The sequence below is a fragment of the Macaca mulatta genome, chromosome 5 (genome assembly GCF_049350105.2).
Source record: "Macaca mulatta isolate MMU2019108-1 chromosome 5, T2T-MMU8v2.0, whole genome shotgun sequence".
Classification (NCBI taxonomy): domain Eukaryota; kingdom Metazoa; phylum Chordata; class Mammalia; order Primates; family Cercopithecidae; genus Macaca; species Macaca mulatta.
Window position 1 is genome coordinate 164,371,033 of NC_133410.1, and position 26,891 is coordinate 164,397,923.

At 36.1% G+C, this 26,891-nt stretch overlaps 1 protein-coding gene across 2 annotated transcripts in view; it reads left to right on the forward strand.

Moving 5' to 3' along the window:
• The window catches only part of GUCY1B1 (guanylate cyclase 1 soluble subunit beta 1), a 48,559-nt gene that overhangs the window by 13,223 nt on the left and 8,445 nt on the right, over window positions 1-26,891 (forward strand). For both annotated transcript variants that reach the window (XM_015139385.3, NM_001266845.1), the window contains 6 exon segments: window positions 2,651-2,751; window positions 5,219-5,337; window positions 17,495-17,692; window positions 21,439-21,669; window positions 22,922-23,038; window positions 23,969-24,102. In XM_015139385.3, the coding sequence (XP_014994871.1) occupies window positions 5,245-5,337; window positions 17,495-17,692; window positions 21,439-21,669; window positions 22,922-23,038; window positions 23,969-24,102 (773 nt within the window). In that variant the 5' untranslated portion in view covers window positions 2,651-2,751; window positions 5,219-5,244.

Below are 26,891 nucleotides of genomic sequence, written 5' to 3' on the forward strand. Positions count from 1 at the left end.
TCACTGGGAATATGTATAGTGCTTTAACTGCTTAGAATATATTTTTGTACACTTTATCTCTTTACTCTTGTGAAAGGCGAATTATCTGTTGCTCCCACTTCAGAAAAGAGAGGTTTTGTTTGTTTGTTTGTTTCCTGAGTCAGGATCTGGCTCTGTTGTACAGGCTGAAATGCCGTGGCAAGATCACGCCTCAATGAGGCCTCAACTCCCAAGGCTAAAGCAAGATTCTCCCACATCAACCTCCCAAGTAACTGGGACTACAGACTTGCACCACCATGCCTGCCTAATTTTTTTTTTTATTTCTAGAAGAGAAGAGGTCTCGGTATGTCAGCCAGGCTGTTCTCAAATTCCTGAGCTCAACGGATCCTCCACCTGGGCTTCCCAAAGTGCTGGGATAATAGGCGTGAGCCAACCTGCCCGGCCAGAAAAGAGAGATTTTAATGCTTATGTGCTTCATGTGATTTGCTCAGGTTCATTTAGCTGGTAAATCCTGGGCTCTGAAATGCAGATCTGTGTGCTTACTGAAAACATGTTTAAAAAAATATGAATAAATGCAGGCAAATAAATTATGTGCTCTGAAGAACAGAGGATGTTTTTAAGACTATCTGCATACTAAGGTATGGATATAAGACATACCACCATTTGGAATTTTCCCCTTGAGCATACACAGATATAGTCATGAGTGGCAGCTGTGATAGCACAGCTTCTGAAGGAGAGAAAGCGACTAACGACTTCCTTGACAATATTTAAATAGTTATTTGAGCTGTTGTGTTGCAAGCTCGCCTAATTAGAGTGGTTAGTTTCCTTTGTATTCTCCTGGCAACGTACAAGGATTCCGATGAATTAGATTGAGAGTAAGAGGTTCACATCCAAGCTCCATGTATTTTTGTGAAGTTAACATTGGCAATGATATCTGGAACTTAGTTCTTTTCTACAGTTGACCATGTGGGTTTTTTAAATTTACATACATTTAGGAGGTACATGTGCAATTTTGTTACATGCATAGTAGGCAGCAATGTTTTGAACAATGGATTTCACCTCTTCTTTGAATGCTTATGTGAGAAAAGTAATTCAAATCCTACCTAAATAAATACATTTATATAATCATGACAACTATTAAAAACAATTATAATTTTCTTTCACTAGTACTGTGTATGTTTTGAGCTACTGTGTTTAATAAGCTAAGGATGTATTTGAAGATTTTATCAGTTCACTTGGCATCTCAAACTTAGTATGTTGAAAACGTAGCTCTTGACCTTGACCCCCTATCTGCCTCCAATAAGTCTTTCCCAGTTCTGCTACTGGTGACAACACACTTTTAGTTGCTTAGACCAAAAACCTCAGTGTCCTCCTTGAGTCCTCTCCTTTCACACCCTGCGTCCAATCCATAGCAAATCATGCTGGGTTTACCTTTAGAATATATATGAGTTTGAGGCACTTCTTACCGGCTCCACGAGTTCATGTCTTTCTCCTGTCTCAGCCTCCCGAGTAGCTGGGACTACAGGCGCCCGCCACCATGCCTGGCTAATGTTTTGTAGTTTTAGTAAAGATGGGGTTTCACCACGTTAGTCAGGATGGTCTCGATCTCCTGACCTAGTGATCCGCCTGCCTTGGCCTCCCAAAGTGCTGGGATTGCAGGCGAGAGCCACCGCGCCCAGCCCACCAACACTTCTTACCTGAATGTTGGCAGCAGCCTCCTAAATGGTCTCCCTCCTCTGTCTTGTACCCCCTTAGTCTATTCTCAATGCAGCAGCCAGGTGAACCCCTTTAACCTAGATCAGCTTATATCACCACTCATGTCATAAGCACTCAAGCTCTTCACCTCTTTGAGGGAAATGACAATTATCCCAATGTCCAACCAGGCCAAGCACTGTAGCCTCATGTTACCTCTCCCACCCATTCCCTGATAGCTACTTTTCCCCCTCCTCTGTTCCAGCCACATTGGCCTCTGCTGTCCTACGACACCCCAGACACGCTCCTGCCTCGCCCTTTGCACTTGTTTTTCCCTCTGCCCAGAACACAAGCTCTCTAAATTGCCCGTGGCTCACTCTCGGAGCTCCTTCAGACTTTACTCAAACGCCGACTTCTCAGTGAGGCATTCCTGGCTGTTGTACGTGAGCTCTCCACTGCTCTGCTCTGCTTTATTTTTCTCCAAAGTATAATACTTACCATTATATGTTAGTTATTAATTTTATGTTGTGTCTGTCTTCCCTTAATATATGTATTGCAAGAAGTCAGAGATTTTTGTCTGTTTTACTAAATATTGTACCCCTAGTACCCAGGACAATGTCTGGCACATAATAGGGACTCAACAAAAACTTGCTAAACATTTATTAACCCAAAAGTTATTTAATTGATTATATTTAATGGCAGGTATTGTATTGAGCAGTAGAGTACTATGTATTGTTAATCTTGCTAAAATATACTTAAATATATCATTTTAATTTAGGGAGGGGGATATGACATCATTTCTGCTCTCTCACTAGAATTTTAGGTACATGATGCTGTTTAAACAAATTTGCTCAAAAAAAATTCTATTTCAGAGATAAAACCATTGTTTATACAATTATTATACCTATAGTAGCTTTTTTTTTTTTAACTTCAACTTTTCTGTCTCTCTCTCTCTCTCTCTCTTGTTTTTGTTTTCCAGAAAAGAGGCACAGTTAGATGAAGAAGGACAGTTTCTTGTCAGAATAATATATGATGACTCCAAAACTTATGATTTGGTTGCTGCTGCAAGCAAAGTCCTCAGTAAGTTGAATGCAACTCTCCTTCTTTGGCTAAGTTACACATAGAAGCTCAAAGAATGCGTGGTTCAAGATCACAACGCAGGGTTATGTGAGTGGTGCAGAGCATTTGTACAACCTGCACAGTTGTGTGGTGGAAATCCACATATCATGTTAGGCTCAGGCTATGCCAAGTCTTATTTTTCCTTTTACAAGTTCTTTAGAGAATAGAAAAGAGTAAATGTGTTCTTCTTCTTGTTTTTCTGAGACAGGGTCTGGGTCTGTCACCCAAGCTGCACTGCAGTAGTGGCCTAACTCCTGCTCACTGCATCTTCTGCCTGCCAGGCTCAAGTGATCCTCCCATCTCAGCCTCCCGAGTAACTGGGACTACAGGCATGCACCACCATGCCCAGCTAATGTTTTGTATCTTTGGTAAAGACAAGGTTTCATCATGTTGCCCAGGCTGATCTTGAACTCAGCTCAAGTTATCTACCTGGCTCTGCTTCCCAAAGTGCTGGAATTGCAGGTGTGAGCCACCATGCCAGGCCCAGTTCTTTGTCTCCTGCAAAAGAAAGCCATGTATTCAGGAAGGAAAGAAAATTATTGGTACTTAATGTAACATCGTCAGTTGTGGTGTCAACAATATGGCAGTTATTCAAGTATAGTATGTGTTTTCTCCAAATCTCTTTTGCAGTCACAAGTTAAATTAGCTATTGGTAAAAGAGACGTGAAACTGAGATCTACCACAGACAAATACCTTCCTGAAGAAGGCAAAGTTTTAAAAATTTCATGGAGAAAAAGTTGTTCTCAAAGTGGTATCTATTATTCCCATAGTGCTTAATTTTTAACTGGGCTATAGTTTGGATACAGTAGAATGAGGATTTTAGTTTTGCTACATGTAACTAGGAAACTAAATGCTATCTATAGTAGAGTAAAAAAAAATTTAAAAGATTGGTAAATATTTAATATTAACAAGAAAAATATCTAGCCTCTAGCAATCAAAATGGAAACAAACATGAAATAACTTTTTTCTTACCAATTTGGCAGTCTCAAAAATGGAAATATCTAGTGTAATGATGGAGTAGAGTTAATGGGAAATCATACATATTTTTAATGTGATGATAATTACGACAACTTTTTTGGAGAATAATTTTGCATCATGAAAGCCTTTTAAAAATATTAAAACTCTTCAGGAATTTTTCCTAAAGAAATTATTAGATCTGTTTTCATTAAGATGCATGTATGTGTTTTCATATCGGAGATCTATATATTGTCAAAAACTGAAAAAAGCCTACATTTTCAATAAGAAGGGATTGGTTAAATAAATTATTGCATTCATATGTTGAATAAGATAGCAATTAAAATTGATACACAGCACTTTGGGAGGCCGAAGTGAGTGGATCACTTGAGGCCAAGAGTTCAAGATCATCCTGGTCAATGTGGTGAAAGCCCCTCTCTATTAAAAATACAAAAATCACCCAGGTGTGGTGGCGGGTGCCTGTAGTCCCAGCTACTCGGGAGGCTGAGGCAGGAGTATGGCCTGAGCCCGGGAGGTGGAGTTTGCAGCGAGCCGAGATTGTACCAGTGCACTACAGCCTGGACGACAAAGTGAGACTGTCTCAAAAAAAAAAAAAAAAAATTAATATGGAAAATTTAAGTTTTAGGAAATATTAATGATTGTTTATTAAGAAAAAAGCAGAACACCAGGGTACATATTATATGTAATCAAGTTATTAAATACACATATCTATATAAAGACTATTTTGTATCAAAATATTGTCATGTGCATTCTTGATGATTTTAAAAATTTGTGTTTTTTGGAAAAAAGAAGTAGTATATCAAATATATGCTTTAAAAAGGTCAAAATTAAGTACAGGGTGAGTATCGCTTGTCTACAACTCTTGGGACCAGAAACGTTTAGGCTTTCAGATTTTGTTTTTTTTTTTTTTTTTTGGATTTTAGAATATTTGCATATCCATAAGAAGATATCTTGGGGATGGGATTCAAGTCAAAACATAAAATTCATTTATGTTTCATGTACACCTTATAGACGTAGGCTGAAGGCAATTTTGTACAATATTTTACATGATTTTCCACAAGAAACAACGTTTTGACTGCAGTCCATCACGAGTTCAGGTGTAGAATTTTCCACGTGTAGTGTCATGTTGGTGACCAAAAAATTTCAGATTCTTGAGCATTTCGAATTTCAGATTTTCAGATTAGGTATGCTCCACTTGTAATTTGTAATAGAAGCTGAAAAACTGGTTGCTTTGCTTGTAAATGCAAATGTACACCATTAACATGTTTATACATTGTCTTCTCTGATTTCATTGTATTGTCCTGAAGGGATTTTTTTCATATGATCTATGTTTGCCATGCACAAAAATTGAAGACATTTTAAATTATTTTAATAAACACTTACCTTCATTCTTTCTATTAAGAATATTTCACCTATTATATGCTTTTTTTCCACTCTTGAACTTGTAAAATAGATCTCAATGCTGGAGAAATCCTCCAAATGTTTGGGAAGATGTTTTTCGTCTTTTGCCAAGAATCTGGTTATGATACAATCTTGCGCGTCCTGGGCTCTAATGTCAGAGAATTTCTACAGGTAAGCAATTTGAGGTCCTATAGTTAAAAGTTCTGTGTTTGTAACTCTCAAATATAGACTCTAGAATCCTTTTGTTCACTCAGCTGGACGAGAGTGTCTTGTTTCTGAAATGGAATCATCGTGACCTTTTTCTAGTTCACATAAAATCATAGTTATTGGAGGGTCTTGAATCCATTTTGGCATTATATTTTTTCTTTAACTTCTGGTTGCTGATACTGAATATGCAAGTTGTAAATTAATGTTCCCTGAAAAGCTCCAGATGGTCTTTTGTGATCTGTTCAACTGCCCTTTTTTGGGGGTAATGGCTATATATCCTAGTGATTGTGGTTTTAGACATTTAATATGGCCTTATTTTCTATTTACAAAACATTCCTAGTTTGTAGATATAATCAAGCAATGTATCAGTGTTTATGAAGTTCTACCTGGAGCTCAATGTTTAGGAAAAAGTAGCAGGGTTTTCAGGTGTTCTGTCACCAAAACATACTTAAGACACATTATCATGAGTTATATATTAATTAATCTACTGTACAAGGGAAAATAGGAAACAGTTAAAAGTCAGTTTCAGGTGGAAAAGATAAATAATGCAATCAAAGGCCTTTGTCTTATATTCTTGTTAAAATTACCTTAAAAGATTTTACTAGTAAATTACACATTAGATGAGAGACTATTTCTGGATTGACTATACTATTTTAAGCATTGGCATTTGTGAGACCCTCTTCTTGAAATGTGTTAACATTGAAAATTATGTGGTTGTTTGCAAAGGATATTTCTAAACTGGCTGCTGAAAGCTGCCAGATCTTGCTGGAAAATGATGTCAGTGCAATACTAGCTGAATCGAAGCCCAGTTTTGAGGGAATGTAAACACTTTCAATCCAGCTGCATTATTGATTTAACAGCCAAAATAAGAACTTTCGTGTTTAATCAAAATGTCTGTTGTTTACATAGTGACATTTTTCTTATAAACTTAAAACAGCATTAAATCAAGTTGGAAACTGGTTTGCAATCTCCTGCCATGGATTTACTAAACTACTGGTGTCAAAAAAAGCTGCCACTTCCAAATGAAGTAGCTGCCAAGAGATATTTAAATAAAATTGAACAGGCAGCATTTAATGGGATTATTTTAAATGGATTAAAGTTTTGGGAGATATGGGGTTTTTGAATACATATTTCACTTTTTAGTACTTTTGTTGACCACTATCAACTTATCAGCAAAGTTTCAACTTTCAGTTGTTCTGGCTTTTAACTCTCTCTCTCTCAATGGCCATGTTTACATAACAAAACAAAGATTCAAATGGTTTTATTAATTCCTTTTTTTTTTCAACCTGTGCTCATGGTGACCATCTGCTAAGCTTGTTACAGCACAGTAAGAGAGCAAGCAGCCTTTTAGGTGTGTTTCTCTGTGTTCCAGAACTGCTTTATCCAATGGGACAGTCACTGGTTGCATGAGGCTGCTCAGCATTTAAAATGAGATGTGCAAGCTGGGGAGTGGCTCACGCCTGTAGTCCCAGTTACTCGGAGGCTGAGGCAGGAGGATCACTTGAGCCTGGGAGATGGAGACTGCAGTGAGTGAGCTATGATCACACTGCTGTGCTCCAGCCTGGGTGACAAAGTGAGACCTTATCTTTACATACATGCATACATACAACAAAGCGCAATGTGCTGCAAATGTAAAATATACACCAGATGTCAAAGACAGTAGAAAAAGAATAGAAGATGGCTCATTCACAATTTTATATTGATTTCATGTTAAAATGATAATATTTTGGATATATTTGGTTGTATAAAATTTAGTTAACATAGCTTTAAATTATACACAATTTTATTTTATTTCTCTTTCAATGTGAGAGTGAAAAATGAAGAAACTAGAAAGTTAGAATACTGTAAAGTTTTCATCAGTATTTTACATTATGATTCAGTTCTTTTATTTTCTCCTGGTTTTGAAATTATACATTTTAAGGGCAAGTTGAATGTGTTAAAGTACTGCTTTTCTAAAAAGTAGATATTTATGTTATCATTAGGCTGATTACACAGAAAGTAAGTGGACTTTTTCTGTGTGACTATAAAACAAAATCATTAACTTTCATACATTGTTTTAACATACCAGCACACATATAAAGATTGATATTTTTATTACATAAATTAATAAAATATTTTTTATGGTGACTTCAACTCTTCGCTAAAAATTTAAAGACTTTCTTTCTGTTTCAGCCCTGGTTTTAATCAGTCACCACATCTTTAGATTCTATTTCCCAAATACTGAGCTTTGGGAATTCTGCCACTTTTCTCTATTTCCCCCACACTTGTTTGGGAGAGTCTGCCGTTATCTAGAGGTTGGATGGGTTCCCTGCTTCTCTTCATGACTCCTCCAATCTCTTCTCCATCCTATAACTCTGGTGCTTTTTCTGTAATGCAAATGTATCTCAACGTATTGTTTTCTTGCTTAAACTATGGAGTAATTTTTTATTACTCATTGGAAACTGTCAAAATATTTAAAACAATAGAAACCTTCATTCTTTCTCCATCTTCCCTCTCCCTCTCCCCCAGTCCAGCCAAACTTAACCGCTTTCAGAAACTTGTATTTATCTTGTTCCCGCTATCCTCTCATATTTTCTACTGCTCTTCTGTTTGCCTGGAATGTGGTTCCAGCATTTTCCCCATAGATAAATGCTATTAATCCTGCAGGTAAAATTACTTTTCTGGGAAGGCGCCACTCCTCTCTCCAAACTCTGTCTTATCCTAGTCATGGTAACTAACCTCTCTCTTATTTTCATAGGACACCGCATTTCCCAAGCCACAGTAGTTTTCATACTGCATTATCATTCCCATTTGATGGACTGGAATGTAAACTTCAGGAAGCCAGAGATCATGTATAATCTCTTAATGTTTGTACCTTCACAGGTGCAATCTGTATATCTGAGAATAAATGAATATATCTTTTTTAAAAAAATGAATATTTGTTTTTTTGTGCAAAAGCAGAAAACACACAATAGGAAGCAAACACACCAATAGATCAAGCTGAATTATTTGACTCAGGGTAACCCATTTTGAGGGAGAGCCTGTAATTTTATTTACAGATGAATCATAGATTGAAATATAAAAGAAGAGACATATACTAGATCAATTTCCTTTTCAGGTGAACATACTAAATTACTGTCTATTATTTAATTTACAGGGTACATTGCATGTGTCTGTTGACACTTTTAAAATAGGCATTCTAATATTTCCATTTTAAGCTTTTAGGGAGCACTAAAATAGCTACTGAAATCATAACAGGGGAGACTATTTGATTATGTGTTAGCTGAGCAACTCTGACTCACTCATCATAGCAAGCACAATTTCCTTGGAAGTAGTCTGTCCACAGCCTCTCAGTTGAATACATTATTAAGAATAGGTCTGTCTTATATATGTATATACATACCATACCATTGTTTTTCCTTTTTTTGAAACAGTTTAAAAACAAATTTCTAAGTACTAGACACAGCATTTAATAGGCAATTAATGAAACAGTCTTTGAATAATAGAATTAATTAATTCTGAAGTATATGTGTCTTTATAATTATTTAGTCCAGCCTGTTTTATCAGGATAATACCTCTTTTGCTTAAATTTTGTACTCAAGGACATGCTGTAGAGATAATATCTGTAGCTTAGCTCCAGAAACATATTTCTTTTTTCACACGGACGTTATCATATCCATTCATAGTTGACTTAACGAATACTAACGTATCTACCCCCTTGAAAGGCTTTGGTGCCAATATCCAATTCATGACCCTGCTTATGCAGTCTCTTCTGTGCTTCCAAATTCAAGTTTAAAAAATTTGCATTATGCTTATTTTAAGCCACCCTGAAACTTTAACCAAAAATAGCTGGAAAGCATTTCACAGTTTAGAATTGATTTTTTCTTAAATCGCCAGTGAAACCATCAACTTGTGGACTGATGAAAAAAGTAATAATCTTTGGCATTTATTCTTTGGTTGATTTAATAATTGAAAATATAATTTATCAAAAAGAGAAAAAGAAGTAAGACATTTTTTAAATTTGATTTTTGGATCTTAAGAATTTTCTCAGGCCAGGCGCTGTGGCTCAAGCCTGTAATCCCAGCACTTTGGGAGGCCGAGATGGGCGGATCATGAGGTCAGGAGATCGAGACCATGCTGGCTAACACGGTGAAACCCCGTCTCTACTAAAAAATACAAAAAACTAGCCGGGCGAGGTGGCGGGCGCCTGTAGTCCCGGGAGGCGGAGCTTACAGTGAGCTGAGATCGGGCCACTGCACTCCAGCCTGGGCGACAGAGCGAGACTCCGTCTCAAAAAAAAAAAAAAAAAGAATTTTCTCTAGTTTTTCCACTTTTTTATTTGTAAACTCAGAATAAAATATGTGGTTCCGTGCTATTGCTGTAGTCTTTTTTTTTTTTTGCGTTTCTTTAATGTTTTTATTATTATTATTATTATTATTATTATTATTATTTGGAGACGGAGTCTTGCTCTGTCGCTCAGGCTGGAGTGCAGAGGTGCGATCTCAGCTCACTGCAAGCTCCGCCTCTCGGGTTCATGCCATTCCCCTGCCTCAGCCTCCCTACTAGCTGGGAGTACAGGTGCCCGCCACCATGCTCAGCTAATTTTTTTTTTTTTATTTAGCCAGATTGGTCTCGATCTCCTGACCTCATGATCCGCCCGCCTCGGCCTCCCAAAGTGCTGGGATTACAGGCGCGAGCCACCACGCCCAGCCGCTATAGTCAATTTCTAACGGAAGTTTCTAGTGTACTGATGAAAAGACTGCAAAGAATACATGGGATTTGCAAGCTTCATAAGAAAATAGCTGATAAAGAATGTTCAATTGAATGTTATTTCCACCTTAATCCATGCTCACCTCTACACTCTAATGTCCTATTGCATTATGGCAGATTATATTTTCCCTAAATCACTGCAACAGTCTCTCCCATCTCACATGCATTTCTGTGGTATGATTTTGCCTCTTCTTTGCGAGACATAAAATTCTTTTTTCCTTGAATCTGGGTTGGCTTTAGTGACTATTTAACCAATCAAATGGGGCAGAAGTGAGATATTTAAATTTCCTAGGCTAAAGTACAAGAAGTCTTGGTTTCCTCCTGGGTGTCTTGGAACAGTTGCTGTTGGGATGGTACCTCTAGAAACCCAGACACGTGAAATGAGAAGCACAAGCCACATGGAGAGGCTGAGTGTAGATTGGCAGATAGCAGTTCTAGCTGGGCTCCCAGCAAAGAGCTAGAAATAACTACCAACCATTTGATTGATCCATCTTGGAAAACCAGCCTACTCTGGCATTCTGATAATTTCAGCCCAGTTTCCATCTGATTCCATCCCAAGGGTAGAACTTTCTAATTTAGCCAGACAAATTACAGAACCATGAAAGATAGCAAATAAATTATTAAAGTTGTTTGACATACAGCTATGGATAACTAGACCACTACTCTGTGCATTATTTTTCTCTTTATATTTTATGTCTGTGTTAGTATGTGTGTATATGCTTGTACAATGAGTCAAGAGCTTTGAGAAAGCTGTGTTTGATAAGATAATCTATTATCCCTGGGAACAGGAGCCACGTCAGTCCCAAACAGGGCTACCAATTCAATTTCAACGGTATTACATTATTATTACATTATATTGTCTTTACCTCCCCATTACAGAGTTAAAATACAATTAAAATGAGCAGCAAAGGCTGCCAGGTTGACTATGAAAATATACATGGGCAAATGCAATTTTAGAGAACAGTTAGGATTTAAATTATGACCTAAGTATGCATATAGAACTCAGGTGATGGTTAGATCAACGTTCTTTCATTATTTGCTGGAGACACTGGCTTCTTCAACTAACCTTGATATGGTGACAGTTTCAGTCGTTCGCTCAACTCAGATATATTTGAGTTTATCAACCTGCGCCTCTGTTCAGCCTGCAGTGGGATTTTCTTCAATTCCTGTTGGCTCCAGGTTTTGGCTTATTAAATACAACATTGTGATTTGGCCACCAGGAACCATCTGAGATTGATGACTGATCTAATTCTTAAATGTTTGTGCAAAGAGTTATTTTAGGAAATATGAGGATTTTTCCTGAACAGCTGTAAAATTCTAATACTTCCCTAAATTATTTATATTTCTTAAGAAAAAAGTGCACCATTCACTTTATTTTTAACTTTGGAATTTCAAAAAGAACTGTTTTCTCAGCATCCACAACGCCAATTTCTATAATCCACAACTTAAAAATCGACAAGTAGGGATGTAGTTTTATTTTTAAAAAACTTGTGAAGGAAGATAAGAAATATTCTAGAATTGTAAGGCTTTTCAGTTTGAATAACTGGTATATATTTTCATAATTTTTCAAAATATTGATTGTTACATGTAGTATTATATAGGTTGGATCTTTTTTAACATGAGTTTAAAAGCAAGCAGTAGAATAAGTGAAATACTTTAACTGTTTTTCTTTAATTAAAATATTTCCCTGGAGAGGATGGAAATGATAAATTGATATAGCTTTAAAGCTATATCCATTTAAATAATTTTAGTGACTCTAGTACAGTTTCTTTTTAAGTAGAGATTTTCAGTATTTCTTTTAGAAAATAATCTCTATATCTTTTCAGTTGGAAAGCTATTTAATTCTCAAGGAGCAGCTCCAAGAAGAAAAGGCAGGAAAAGTATTATGAAAGCATTCACTTCATACTCACTCCGATCTCATGCTATTTACTTTGGTGTTTCTCATTATCTAGGGTTTGGTGTTCCATTTTACTTAGGTCTAGTTTGTTTAAATGTTTTATCTTCAAATTCCAAAATGACTTTTTTCTTATAAAACTTAAAAAAATGTTTTTTAAATTACATGATTCTCATTAAAGAATGTTGGTGTTGGTCCTATTTTTCAGAGGTGTGAGGGATGGAAAGGAAATCCTGTACCTCATCCTCCTTCATTGAAAAACAAAAAGAGATTTGCAATGACTGATTTTAAAGATTTCTTGCAGATCTAAACTGCAGTAATATTCTCAAAACAGACAACTCCCTTCTCCCCATTCACCAAAACAAGGATTCTTGGAGACTGAAAAATGCTTTTCTTTAAAACGTTCAAGGCAAGGTCTTACCCATTTCTGTGGATCCTTTAAAATTTTTAATTAGATGTCCTTGAAACAGGAAAATCAGGTAGTTGACTTCTGGGGACTTGGCCTCTGTAATTATGTAAGAACTTATTTTTGGCATGCATATTACAAAAAGAAAATATGCATTTATTTTGAAACATTCCAAGGTCTTTAAAAATGTGACACTTTAAAGTATTACTCAAAGAAATGATAAATTGTCTTTTGTTTTCTAAATCTGTGAAGTGTACTATGTCTGAAACTCCAGTACAGTACCCCAGAATACCATAACTAATTTCTCTTCTAGAAATGATAAATGCCAGATGATAAAATAAACCAGACTGACAGGGAGCAGAATTCCTGAGTAGAAAAACCACATTCATTTGCTTGTAGAAAAACAATACAATGATATTAGAACATTAAAAAATGAAATTATGAAATTGAAACCTTTAGGTATCTCAAGATATCAAAATAGATGAATGGTCCTGCTCTCTATATTTTTCCTGTTTTTTGATTTTATGAAGACTAGAAGAATGAATCAAAGCATATTTGAGGTTTACATCATTGTTTCCTGGGAATCTACTTGTGCTGCAATATAAGAGTTTACATTTTTTCAGTGTCTTTTTTACTTTCATACATATAGACATACTTATTTGCATGGACCACACAGCTCTCTACTTTCTGTAAGTGCTTCTGTGGGTATATTTAGAAATAACACAGAATATCAGTTTTGATATGAAACTCTTATTCTCCAGAATACATTGTTAGAGCAATGTGGATGAACTGTCATCTTTGTTTAGATAGCATTATCAAATGTAGAAAGGGTTTTTTGTTGGCTATTTTAAGAATCTTATTGTAGCAATAAAAACTGTAACCTGTATGTGAGGATGACACATTTATTAGCAATATAAGTGTACTTAAATGAAAATAACTTAACTTTTAATCATTAATCCCATTTCTTGTAATAGTCTGGCTGTGGTAATTACTTTAAATTTTGAAAGAATAAAGCCAAGTAAGGAAGGTTGTAACTCAAGCAATCCCAAGAGTATTTTTTATATTAGATACTATCTAAAGAAAATCATTATTACATTAAGTGGTGTTCAATCTTTTATGATTCAGGAAAGCACTTTACTTGTTCAATTAATTAATAGTAAATTCAATAACACAGTAAATCTCTGGAGAGTTGGTTATCGCAAAAAGACTGAAAAGGTGAACATTCTCATTTGGTGTTTTTGGTATCCTACGGTGAGCGTGCAGTGCCTATCTTTAGTGACTCAGGAAGTACTGACTTGGACGATTGTGTCCTCTCTCTGACTTACCTTAGCATAAGTGGTGCCAGTAACATAAGTGGTGCAAGTCGTTATTGCCTTATGCCATCTGCTTGAGTGAATGTAGAAATGTTTTAATAATAAAAAAAAGAGTATGAAAATGATATAAGCACATTGATACACTGATTTATGAAATATGTAAGCATTCTGTATAGAAAAAATATTAAAATGCCTATTTCAAGTTATTGTTTGGTTCAATTTTTTTTTTTTTGGGGGGGTACAGAATCTCGCTGTGTCTCCAAGGCTGGAGTGCAGTGGTGAGATCTCGATTCACTGCAATCTCCACCTCCTGGGTTCAAGCGATTCTCATGCTTCAGCCTCCCAAGTAGCTGGGACCACAGGCGTACCCCACCACGCCTGGCTAATTTTTGTATTTTCTTTTTTTTTTTGAGATGGAGTCTTGCTCTGTTGCCCAGGCTGGAGTGCAGTGGTGAGATCTTGGCTCACTGCAAGCTCAGCCTCCCCGGTTCATGCCATTCCCTTGCCTAAGCCTCCCAAGTAGCTGGGACGACAGGTGCCTGCCACCACACCTGGCTAATTTTTTTTTAATTTTTATTTTTAGTAGAGACAGGGTTTCACCATGTTAGCCAGGATGGTCTTGATCTCCTGACCTCATGATCTGCCCTCCTCGGCCTCCCAGAGTGCTGGGATTACAGACGTGAGCCACCACACCAGGCCAATTTTTGTATTTTCAGTACAGATGAGGTTTCACCATGGTGACCAGGCTGGTCTTGATCTCCTGACCTCGTGATCCACCCGCCTTGGCCTCCCAAAGTGCTGGGATTACAGGCGTGATTCAGTAGAGATGTTGACCATGTTGACCAGGCTGGTCTCAAACTCCTGACCTCAAGTGATCCACCTGCCTTGTCCTCCCAAAGTGCTGGGATTACAGGTGTGAGACAGCGTGCCCGACCTCAATTTCTTTTTTAAGTGAGCTACAACACAGTACCTGGGCCTGACTCTATTAGAAACGTTTTCTAAATGCAGCCACAAGCTTAATTTTGACTTTGTGAGAAATGCAGATAAAAATAAAACTCTCTTGGTGATTTTTTTTTCTCACCCGATTTTCTTTCACAAAATGTTTCACCACATAAGTACAAGTATAAGGGGTCTCGGAGGGCTATGAAGCAGTTCTCAGGTCGTCCCTTCTAAGGGAAGAGTTCTAATGAGAATGATTCATCATTGGAAGAACCTCTCATACTACCAAGTAAAACAGTTTTAGGACTCAGGGGTTTGTAGGTTATATACAACTCTTCAGTACTTAGTGTCTGCCATATTGGATTACTTTTACATGACAATAGCAGCCTCTAGAGGTAATCCGGATGAATTGATGTTTTTACTAAGAATTATTTTGACTTGGACAGGTATAATTGTGGGGAAGGAAACAGTAGATGCAGACAGTTCAAAAAGTCACCAGATTTATCGAGTTGAGGAGATCATTGAATCATTTATCTGGATTAGAGTGTCAAAATTCATGACCTAGCTCAAATCTCATCTTCATTTTGAAGGATTTTAACTCCATTCTTTCAGTCTGCGTTGTTGGCTTCCTCATTTGCTCATCAAAATCCTCTTTACACATCCATTTGTGATATAAACCATGAGCTGCTTAATCCACATCATGCGGATCCGCATCCAGACATCTACCCTGCCCCCCAGCCCACATGGCACAGTGTTTGATATATAATGCACATACAATAACTTTATAGAGTGGGTGCATGATTGAGTGGATGTGTGGAAGGGACAGAAAATTACTGCTGTAGGTGCCCTGGTAGAGTATTGCTCAAATGTGGACACCCGTGGAATCATCTCATCCTCACTCTAGTTTTTTCCCAGTAATCTCACTGGATTTTTCTGTTTTTCTAAATTGACCTCTTTGAGACATTTGGAATAAGAGCCATAGTTTAATTTTGGCGTACCTCCAGTACTTTTATTTTAGATATGTTCTTTTATGCCCATGACATTTTGAAACTGTTTTATTGTTGCTTTTTTTCTTCTCTTTAAAAATAATCACCAGTTGTGAATAGATTCCTACTTGCTTGGTGTATTTGTTTTTTATTGCTACCATAACAAATGACCACAAACTTAAGTGCTTAACACAACACAAATTTATTACCCTGTGGTTTTGTAAGTTTGAAGTCCATTGCAGGTCTTACTGGACTATATTCAGCATGCTGTGCTGGCGGGACTGTGTTTCTTTATGTTGGCCTTTGAGGATAATCGTTTTTCTCCTCATCCAAGTATTGACAGAATTCAGTTCCATGCAGTTATAGGGCTGAGGACCCAGTTTCCTTGACTGTCAGCAGGCAGCTGCCCTAAAGTCCTGGAGACCTCTCTCCAGTCCTTCAACAGTCTCCTACGTCTCAGAATCGCTAGCATGGTGTTGAATCCTTCTTATACTCCCATCTCTTCGACCTTCTGTCATTGCACCTCTCTCTCTCACGATGTAGCAGGGAAAGCTTCTTGACTTTTAAGTGCACAGTCACTCATGTGACTAGGTTGGGCTCACCTGGATAATCCAGGATAATCTTCCCAACTAAGGTCCATAACCCTCATCACATCTGCAAAATCCCTTTCACCGTGCGATACAACACATTCGCAGGGATTAAGGCAAGGGAATCTTTCAGAGACAGTTGTTTTGCCAACTCATCTGAAATGTGCTAAGTGCTTTATATACATTTTTAAAGTTATCTCCATTTTGCCAGAAGAAATAAAGTCTCAGAAAAATTGGGTGAATTGGCTACCTTCCTACGAAGTGACAGTCATTATTTAAACCCATGTCTAAGTTTAATTGATCCTAAGTCATATTGCTTTTAATTCCTACACCATGCTGTGCTGTGTGTATATCCTACTATATATGTGCAGCACATACACACACACACACCCCAACATGTTATGAACTGAGTGTTACTTGAAAAATCATCTTGAGCCAAATAAAATGTATAGCTTACACCATATCTTCTAGTACTCTTTACACCAATTAGTTTTGTATATTAGTAATCTGAGACTCAGGGAAATGTGGCATCTTCCAAATTAATGGCAAGGCTACAAGAACAGACAATATTTATTGGCCAATTTATTAGTTTTCCAAGACTTCCATTTCAAAATGTAGTTATTTCACAGATTAGCTATGAAACTCCACCTTGATGATAGCGTATTAAAGAACATGAAGAAATTACCTTGCTTTAGTTTCTGAAATAGATTTTTAATTTCTAACATATTAGAATAGTTAAATAGAAATCACAAAAGAATATGCCTATGTTTTATATGCTTATAATTTGGGCATAGTTTGGTTCTTTTGAGTTGAAAATTAAGTTTTAGAACTGCAGTATAAACAGAAGGGAAACGTGTGAGTCCTTTGGGCATTTCCTGTTGTTGATCACAACACCTCTAAACAACTGCCCCAAGCTCTTGTAAATATGAGTATCTTTGCCTTAGCCATTAACTATGTTTTTTCTGTTTCGGCCATTTTTTTTAATCCCATTTGTTTATCTTTTCTTAAAATGTACTAACCATTCATAGCACAGATATTTTTCTTAATTCTACTATGTTAGTTTCATTTTCTCTGTGGCACTTGCTTTACTGATATCTCGGTGGAGTGAAGGATGTGCTGCTACATGTGCTGCTTTACTGATCTGCCCACTAGACTTCGATTTGACTCATTTTCATAACTTGCTTTCCCAGAGTCTGCTGTCATTGCGGAAGCATTGTTTATTGGTCTCCCTTTCTTCTTTGCTGCAGAACCTTGATGCTCTGCACGACCACCTTGCTACTATCTACCCAGGAATGCGTGCACCTTCCTTTAGGTGCACTGATGCAGAAAAGGGCAAAGGACTCATTCTGCACTACTACTCAGAGAGAGAAGGACTTCAGGATATTGTCATTGGAATCATCAAAACAGTGGCTCAACAAATCCATGGCACTGAAATAGACATGAAGGTAACAAACAGCAGTGGAGACTTCTGAACACAGATGACATGTAAAAGTATTTTAAATGACACTCTTTAAATTTACCTGCAGTTATCACTGTTAGTGCTCTTCCCTGGAAGTATATAGAAGCCAAAACAGTGGAAAGACCAGCGGTCTTCTATATTTGGCCTGGGAGCGCATTATACAGGATATTTTTTCCTTCTGGCAGCAGATTTTTCTTTCTAATTATGTATTCCAAGGCTACAAGAAATTTACTTTGCATTCCCTGTGAACACACACCAGCTGGGAAGCAGAAGGATATGTGACTGACTGAGCTGTGGGTTTCAGCATGTAAAATATCCATAATATGGATAGTCAAATTCTAAGGCAATCTATAATTAAGTATTATTTTATAGGACATTATCTCCTTGTTGATTTTTGTCTGCCCTGAAATATAGTTGGAATGTCTGATTTTGTGAATGAAAGTGTTTGTTTTTGTTTTTGTTTTTAATCAGGTTACTTAGTGAAAAAAGCCAGGTCTGGTACTTTAAAAATTGTGCTGTTATTGATAATACACACTCTTAGCTTTAAGTGCTAATTTCAAGATACTGATAGGGCAACCGTATCACAAAGAGAATCACTGTTTCTCTTTATCTCTGGCCTTTATATCTCTCCTAGTCAGGCTGCTTTGTTCAGCATATTCATTCCCAAGAATCAATTCTCAGGAGCCTTAAACTTGAGACCAAAGTGGGGAGATAGATACCTTTTCCAACCTTTCTTTATTCATAGAAAACCTAATAGACAATTCTTTCTTATAGATCATAGATATGTTGTAACACACTTGGGAAGTCTAAAACCCTTAAGTGGAGTACTATGCAAAATTAAAATAGTAACATTTAATTAAATTAGAAATGTATTCCACATATTTAATCTAGTAAGGTTATGTTAGAGTTCATGGTTTTCTTTCTTTCAGAAGTTGGTGTTAGTTCTTACATGGCACTGGTTGGTGATTCCCAAGTGCATCAATAATTTTTCTACAACCATTAGTAATGGTAAAAACCACAATTACTTTTGCAGCAACCTAATAGAAAGTAGGACTGCATATAACATGGCATTATCAAATGCAGACATTTAAAAATTAAAACCTTGGGTAAAGTATCACAATTCATCCATGATTGGGAATCTCACTGGTATTCAATCAAAAAAGTATATACCTCACATTTCTAATCTTTTGTTCTTGACATTTAACTAACACAGTATCGCCCGGGTGCAGTGGCTCATGCCTATAATCCCAGCACTTTAGGAGGCCAAGGCAGGGGGATCACGAGGTCAGGAGATTGAGACCATCCTGTCTAACATGGTGAAACCCTGTCTCTACTAAAAATAAAAAATAAAAAAATAGCCAGGCATGGTGGTGAGCACCTGTAATCCCAGCTACTTGGAGGCCAAGGCAGAAGAATCGCTTGAACCCAGGAGACGGAAGTTGCAGTGAGCCGAGATCCCGCTACTGCACTCCAGCCTGGGTGACAGAGCGAGACTCCATTCTCAAAATAATACAAACAAAACAAAACAAAACAAAAAAAACACAGCATCTATACTGAGTGAACCTATATGCATATTGTATGCACTGTTGGTTTTGTTTTTACTTAACCAGACTGAGAAAGAGGTTGGTTCATAGAAACTTCAGAGATAAACACAAATTAGGACCACTTGGAAACTACTACTACTGTGGTATTAGAATCTTTGGCATGGGAGATTGATGGCTTTAGCAAACTGTATGAAACTCAAGTGTTTACTTAATTATATGGTTCACTTTATAAAATATTTAAATTATCTTCTGACCATTTATTCAAGTGCTTCAATATGAACTTCTGAAATATTTGCATTTTATAAGTATATTTTGTGTATTTAATTTTTTCAAAGGCACTATTTTGACTTCTTGAGGCATTCCCACATTAAGTTTATCAGGTCCAGAGATACCAGACAATTTGAACCACATAATTAATACTAGATCATATCATAAAGTGATATACCAATGAGAAGTTAAAAATATGATTAGAAAAGCTATTCGTTTTGCCAGTTTGATCGAAGCAAAAAATTAGAATTGAATAATTAATTCATAAGTTTAGGATACATAAAATTCAGTTTCTCTAGTTAAATAGAAACAGAGTAGAACATCAAAATTAGGCCTGACATTTAAGGTTGACTCTCTTGCTTTGTCTCTGAGTTAGGGAAATCAACCTTAATGTGGTAAAATTTTCAAATTATAAATAAGGATACTAATATTTAACCAATATAGTAAGTTATTCTGACAGTGAGAGTAGTAACATCCTAGTTTTGCTCTAAAATATATCTGAAAGAATATATACAATAGCATCTATAGTTATTGTGATTTGTTTTCTAAAATCTCAGAGAATGCGACAGTGTACTCCTGAAAACAAAACAAAACAAAAAAGAAAAATGAGCAACATTTTGTTTTTATTTACCTGTAACTGAAGAAATGTTGTCCCCAATTTTTTCCCTTTTGGGTGTGGTCGCTGTTGAGATGGAGTTTTCCCTTTGTAAGAGGACTCATTGCTTGCAATTTCTTAACCTAAAAAGAAAAGGAAAATTCTATACTTTAACAAGTATACATATGTAACAAACCTGCACGTTATCCACATGTACCCTAGAACTTAAAATATAATTTAAAAAAAAAGAAAGAAAATGAAAGATTATCTTCTGAATACTTCCATTTGAATTAATAAAGATAATTTGGAAAGAAAAAAAAATAATGTATTTGCCTGTGAATACTTTAGAAATGTAGGATTTTTTTACATTATAGATATTAGTTCACAATTACGATTACTTCCTTAGAATGAATTTCTAGATTTGCAATTAAATCAAAGAATCCACAAAATTTTAAGGAATTTTTATGCCTATTGTCAACTTATCCTTCAGAAAGATTAATCAAAATACCTTCTCATCAGTGGTATTTGAGATGCCCCTTTTTCTGTACCTTATCTAATTTGGTATTGTAACTTTTTTTTTCTTTTTTTGAGATGGAGTCTCGCTCTGTTGCCCAGGCTGGAGTGCAATGGCATGATCTCGGTTCACTACAATCTCAGCCTCCCAGGTTCAAGCAATTCTACTGCCTCAGCCTCCTGAGTAGCTGGGATTATAGGCGCCCACCACAGCACCTGGTTAATTTATGGGATTTCGCCATGTTGGCCAGGCTGGTTTCAATCTCCTGACCTCAGGTGACCTGCCCGCCTCACCCTCCCAAAGTGCTGGGATTACAGGCGTGAACCACTGCACCTAGCCTGGTATTGTAACTTTATATATTTGCCAATTGATAGTTAAAATGACGTTGCATTTATTTTTGAATATGAATCTCTATCATTTTATTTCCCATTGTTTTAAAACAGCATTGTAATCTTTTTTGATAGTGCCAGCTTCTACGGCTTTCAGGTTGTTCACTATACAAGTGTGCTTGGCTGAGAAGGCAGAGTCCACCAGTGCTTTTTTCCCCCTAATTCTACCAAAGAGACCATATAGGATACTGGGGAACTGATACCAGATTTGTAATTTTACAATGATTATTCAATCTTCAAATTTTATAGATCAAAGTCCAGAAATATTTTCCTAGTTTAGACGTATGTAGTATTTGCATACATGTATTGAATTTTTGTAATTAATCTTCTAACTGCAGTATTCATAACTCATTTTTTATATTTAGGTATTTTAATTGAACTGAAATGAAGACAATTCATGCCGTTTCCCCCTTTGATATCCAGGTTATTCAGCAAAGAAATGAAGAATGTGATCATACTCAATTTTTAATTGAAGAAAAAGAGTCAAAAGAAGAGGATTTTTATGAAGATCTTGACAGATTTGAAGAAAATGGTACCCAGGAATCACGCATCAGCCCATATACATTCTGCAAAGCTTTTCCTTTTCATATAATATTTGACCGGGACCTAGTGGTCACTCAGTGTGGCAATGCTATATACAGAGTTCTCCCCCAGGTAAAATAACAGCACGCTTTCTTGGGGTCTGAGACTAAAGCCCATAGAAATACTGTTGTTACAGGCAGTCATCCATTCATTTAACCCTCTGACTATGTATTAGGTAATACGCAGTTTATTGTAAGTTACACAAATTGTTTAATTGTGAACTAAGTGTATTTGAGCATACCACAACTTTCTCTAGAACAATTGTTTTTTTATAATAATCACATACAGAAACAGTAGGAATGTTATATAAGAACAGTATACTTGTTTCAATGAAAAAAATGGGTAACTTTTTAGTAACAGTCACCTTTCATATGTTTGTTTATTCACTGAATAAATATTCATTGGATATCTACCATCTGTAAATAGCTTTAAAAATCAACTATTGATGGTGTTAAGGGAAAAGGGGGGATTTTAAAAGGCACTAAAACACAAAATGATAGAGATGATCATGGATTGAGTAGAAAAAGTATCAAAGGAAGCAATTGGGATGATGATGAGAACCTACTGTTAACTTCTATGACAGATCCACTGGTAAAATCTTTATGCTTACTCTTTCTTTCTTATATACTAACTTTTGGAGTTGTATATGGCATGTGTTTCGAGATACTTTTTGCTTGTAATTAAAGAGACTTGAAAATTCAGGATTAGCCCAATTGGATCAGGTGAAATGGAAGCAGAGTAGTGTGCTGCCCTGGCTCTAGTATTGGCTCCGCCTGTCCCTCAGTGTATGACCTTGAACTTGGTATTTCACCTCTCTCAGCCTGTTTCTCTTTGTTCTGGTATGAGGATAGAAAGCATATGGAAAACACTTAGTTTATTGCAAGCAATCAATCAGTGTTACCTATTGTTTTCGCTTTTAGTCCTCTAGATAAATATTAAGAGAGTGTTTGCTCGTGTTTTTGGTATTTTAATTTAATTTCAAACCATGCACATTTAACATATCACTGTACATTTTAAAAGATAGATTTTCATGTTTTCTTCTTCTGAAAATGCATTGTAAATTTGTGCTAGCTTACATTTGAATATTAGTCATCTGAATCCATATCAGATTTCATGTTCTTGCAACTATTTAATGTCCATTTAATCATCGAGTTGTAGAGATTGAGATTTGAGTTCATAGTTCAGCTAAGTTTCCCGTGAATTATAATAATTATAATTTTCTATTTTTAAATATAACTGAGCTGATTTAATCAAGTGACTAATATCAAAGTATAAAAACTATTTTAACTGATTAGATACTCTTTGCTGTCTATCTACATTTTAGCTCCAGCCTGGGAATTGCAGCCTTCTCTCTGTCTTCTCACTGGTTCGTCCTCATATTGATATTAGTTTCCATGGGATCCTTTCGCACATCAATACGGTTTTTGTATTGAGAAGCAAGGTAATCAAGATATTATTTCATTAAATGTGAGAAAGGTATGTTACAAATTAGAAGTATTCGGGGGGGAAATTATTACATTCTCTGAGAACATATAGAGAGATAAAACGCAGACCTCAAAGGAAGTTCTATTTAAAAGGCAATGCTATTGGTTTTTGGTTTGCCTGAGAAGCTGTGGAAGTCTATCGGCTGATTAAAATTAACAGAAGTAAATTTTAGAAACTGTCTTTCTGAGATGGCCTTGTTTCACATCATAAAACCAACATATTTTACTCCCTGTACAGGAACAATGCCTTAGTTCAGAAATTAGAACTAAAAAGATTTTGGTTTTTTTTTTTTTTTGGGAACTTCACTCAAAACCACTTATTTATTCTTTCTTAAATTGTCTATTGTTCTTAGTAGCATTTTTGTGGGTGAATAAAAGTGACAAAATATTCTCACAGTTGGTAATTTAGATAGTGCTGGGATCTCATAGTTTGTGTTCTTGGGATAGAAACAGCAAAAGTCAGTTTCCTAGAGTACTCATTTAATCCTTTCTGTATTCAGAACTGACTGTTTCCAGCTGCTTTATGAATACAGGGTGGGGGAATGGGGAGGCTTGGCTTATTGTTTGGTAGTGTCTGGTAATGTGTGCTGTAACCATACCGGAAAATCAGGGGGATAAAAAAGATTCACAAAAGCTTGAAATAATTATGCGAAGAGTAGCACAGTTACTATCCTGAATTCAAAGGAGACCGTCACTTTTCTGCAGTGTTGCAAGGTAGCCACTAGGCTTATTACAGGCAGAACTCTGACGAAAGACCCTCTTCTGTTCTAATGACGTACATATTCTGCTTTGTGGTTTGGTGGGAAATGAGATATGTGTGTCCTTATTGCTGAATTCTTAGGTAGGGAGAAACGCATTCGTTAATGGTTATATCTTGCTTTTTCAAGGAAGGATTGTTGGATGTGGAGAAATTAGAATGTGAGGATGAACTGACTGGGACTGAGATCAGCTGCTTACGTCTCAAGGGTCAAATGATCTACTTACCTGAAGCAGATAGCATACTTTTTCTGTGTTCACCAAGGTAATAGTTTTTAGATTAATTATAATGACTATCCGTACCTATCTTTAGCTAACAAAGGAATGCCACGATATTTTATTCCATGACATTTACATATCCTCTGAGGTGTAATTGGATTTTACAACCCTTGTTATGTATTACTTTGTAACAATGATAATCTTATTTAATATTTGCTAATAAACACAGAAGAAATCACATACTCTTATGTTATTTGCCACATCTTAATACATTTGTGGAGTGTTTATGCCCTTACACCATGGAACAAATAATCTGCAGTAAGCTCATTCTATACTTTTGGACCTTCAAAATAGGCATTATGTACAAAAGCAAATTTTTAAAGCAGCTAATAGGATGGCGTAATAAATACATTGGTATATTTGACACCAAAAAATTATCTTTTCTATAGTATGTTAGCAAAAAATCTAAAGGGTCTCTTTCTGGATTTGAACTATTTTTAATTAAAAATATTTACCTACTCTAATCCAAATACACTGTTCCAAGTATATTCAATTAAAATGTATGTAAAATGTGATTTTAAATAAACATCAGAGAAAAATAAAACTATAGATTGTTGTTTTCCAATTTGGGAAAGCATTTTCCTGGGAGATACATGGGAATTCAGAATATAAAAATTATGTCTAAATTTGCTTCAGAACAATAGAAAAGATAATTGTGGGGATTATCATAAGATGATATTCTGTGCATTCATAATTTCGTATAAACAAAGTGTATGTGCATTATGTAATAACACAGTCAAGAAGGCATGTTTTGGTGAGCTATTGGTTAAAAATTTAATTTGAATTCCACCATGATCACTTTTCACTTAAAAATGTGGTCTTAAGTTTTCTGAAAAATATAATGAACTTTGTAACAACCTCCTTTTATATTATTACTATTGTATTGCACATTACATAACAATAATATATAAGGCCAAATAAGAATAATATATCGTTGGCACAGTGGCTCATGCCTGTAATACCAGCACTTTGGGAGGCCGAGGCGGGTGGATCACAAGGTCAGGAGTTTGAGATCAGCCTGGCAAACACAGTGAAATCCCGTCTCTACTAAAAATACAAAAATTAGCCAGGTGTGGTGGTGGGCGCCTGTAATTCTAGCTACTAGGGAGACTGAGGCAGGAGAGTCGCTTGAACCCAGGAGGCAGAGGTTGCAGTGAGCCGAGATCATGCCACTGCACTCCTGGGAAACAGAGCAAGACTCTGTCTCAAAAAAAGAAAAGAAAAGAAAAAAGAATATTATATAGTTAATTGACAAATATATTTAAGGTTAATTAAATATTGTTTAACTATAACATATAAGAATAATGTATCCAATAATATAAGGATATGGATGTCTTTCCCTGAGAAATAAATATCGCGCAAATAAAAGAAACAAAACTAAGAAACATAAACCCTTTTTTTAAAAAAATAATAAGCTACATTGATCTAAAGATGTCCCATCTGCTATCAGTAAGTGTTTTCTTCTTCTGCCCCTTTGCAGGTTGAGCTTAGGAAAATGTCAGCTTCTCATTAGGGGTAATTTCTATTTATGGAAAGAAAGGTTTCCTCAGAAATAAAAGCAGAAAATTTGGAGTTTATTTGTTAATTCCCATATGCAGACATCACCCAGTGAGAAAACTGCAGATTGTCCTATGAGATATGCTCAGGTGTGTAGGAAGATTTGTACTCACACTACATAAACGAAAGATCAATTAAAAGTAGTTTTACTTGTAAAATAATTCTAAGATGATTCGTTTAAATTTAGAAAAATCTTAATGGTTCATTAACATAATGATACAGGACATTTTGAGAACCATGAGACCTTTATGATGTAAGTTTTGTATCTCAGTATGAGCATTCTTAACCATTCATTTTTGAACTTACAGTCATGTTTTTTCTCTGCTCCTAGGCAGGTCTGGTATAGCTTTGGCCGATGATCTGGCCTCTTTCTAGATGTGTCTTTTTCTGCAAGTGGACTTACGTATCCGTTTTAACAAAATTAAAAGATATCGTGTATTTCATTAGTAAAATCTTTGATTCTTTTATTTTCTTTATAGGTATGCTAATTTTTGCTCTGCTTTTTAAACATTGCTGCTGAGAATGTATTGCATTAATCCAAAATTCTGCAAAGTCATCCCTTTTGAAGAATTTTGGATAGGATTAATTCAAAATTCTTCAAATTATTAATCCCAGATTCTCCAAAGTCATAACTAAATTTTTTTCATTTTAGAGTAATTATTATTCTCAGTGGCCTGAAGTAATGTCATTGCATTAAAAAACTTCAAGCCAAAGATATAACCTTATGCCATTTTAACCAATTAGTTTTGTTGTTGTTGTTGTTGCTGCTGTTGTTGTTGTTGTTTTTTGAGATGGAGTCTCGCTCTGTCGCCCAGGCTAGAATGCAGTGGTGTGATCTCGGCTCACTGCAGCCTCCTGCTCCTGGGTTCAAGCAATTCTCCTGCCTCAGCCTCCCGAGTAGCTGGGACTACAGGCACGAGCCACCACAGTCAGCTCATTTTTATACTTTTGGTAGAGACATGTTTCATCATGTTAGCCAGGCTGATCTTGAACTCCTGGCCTCAAGTGATCTGCCCAACTCAACTTCCCAAAGTCCTGGGATTACAGATGTGAGCCACTGTGCCCAGCCTCAAAGAGTACATTTTTAAAAAGCAGTTAACTTTTTACTTGTCAGATCATCACTGAAATAGTAAACATTATTATATTGTTGGAAAAATGACACAAGTTACAATGATGATGCATAAAATTCAGCAAGATTGAATAATATTTCAAATAAAT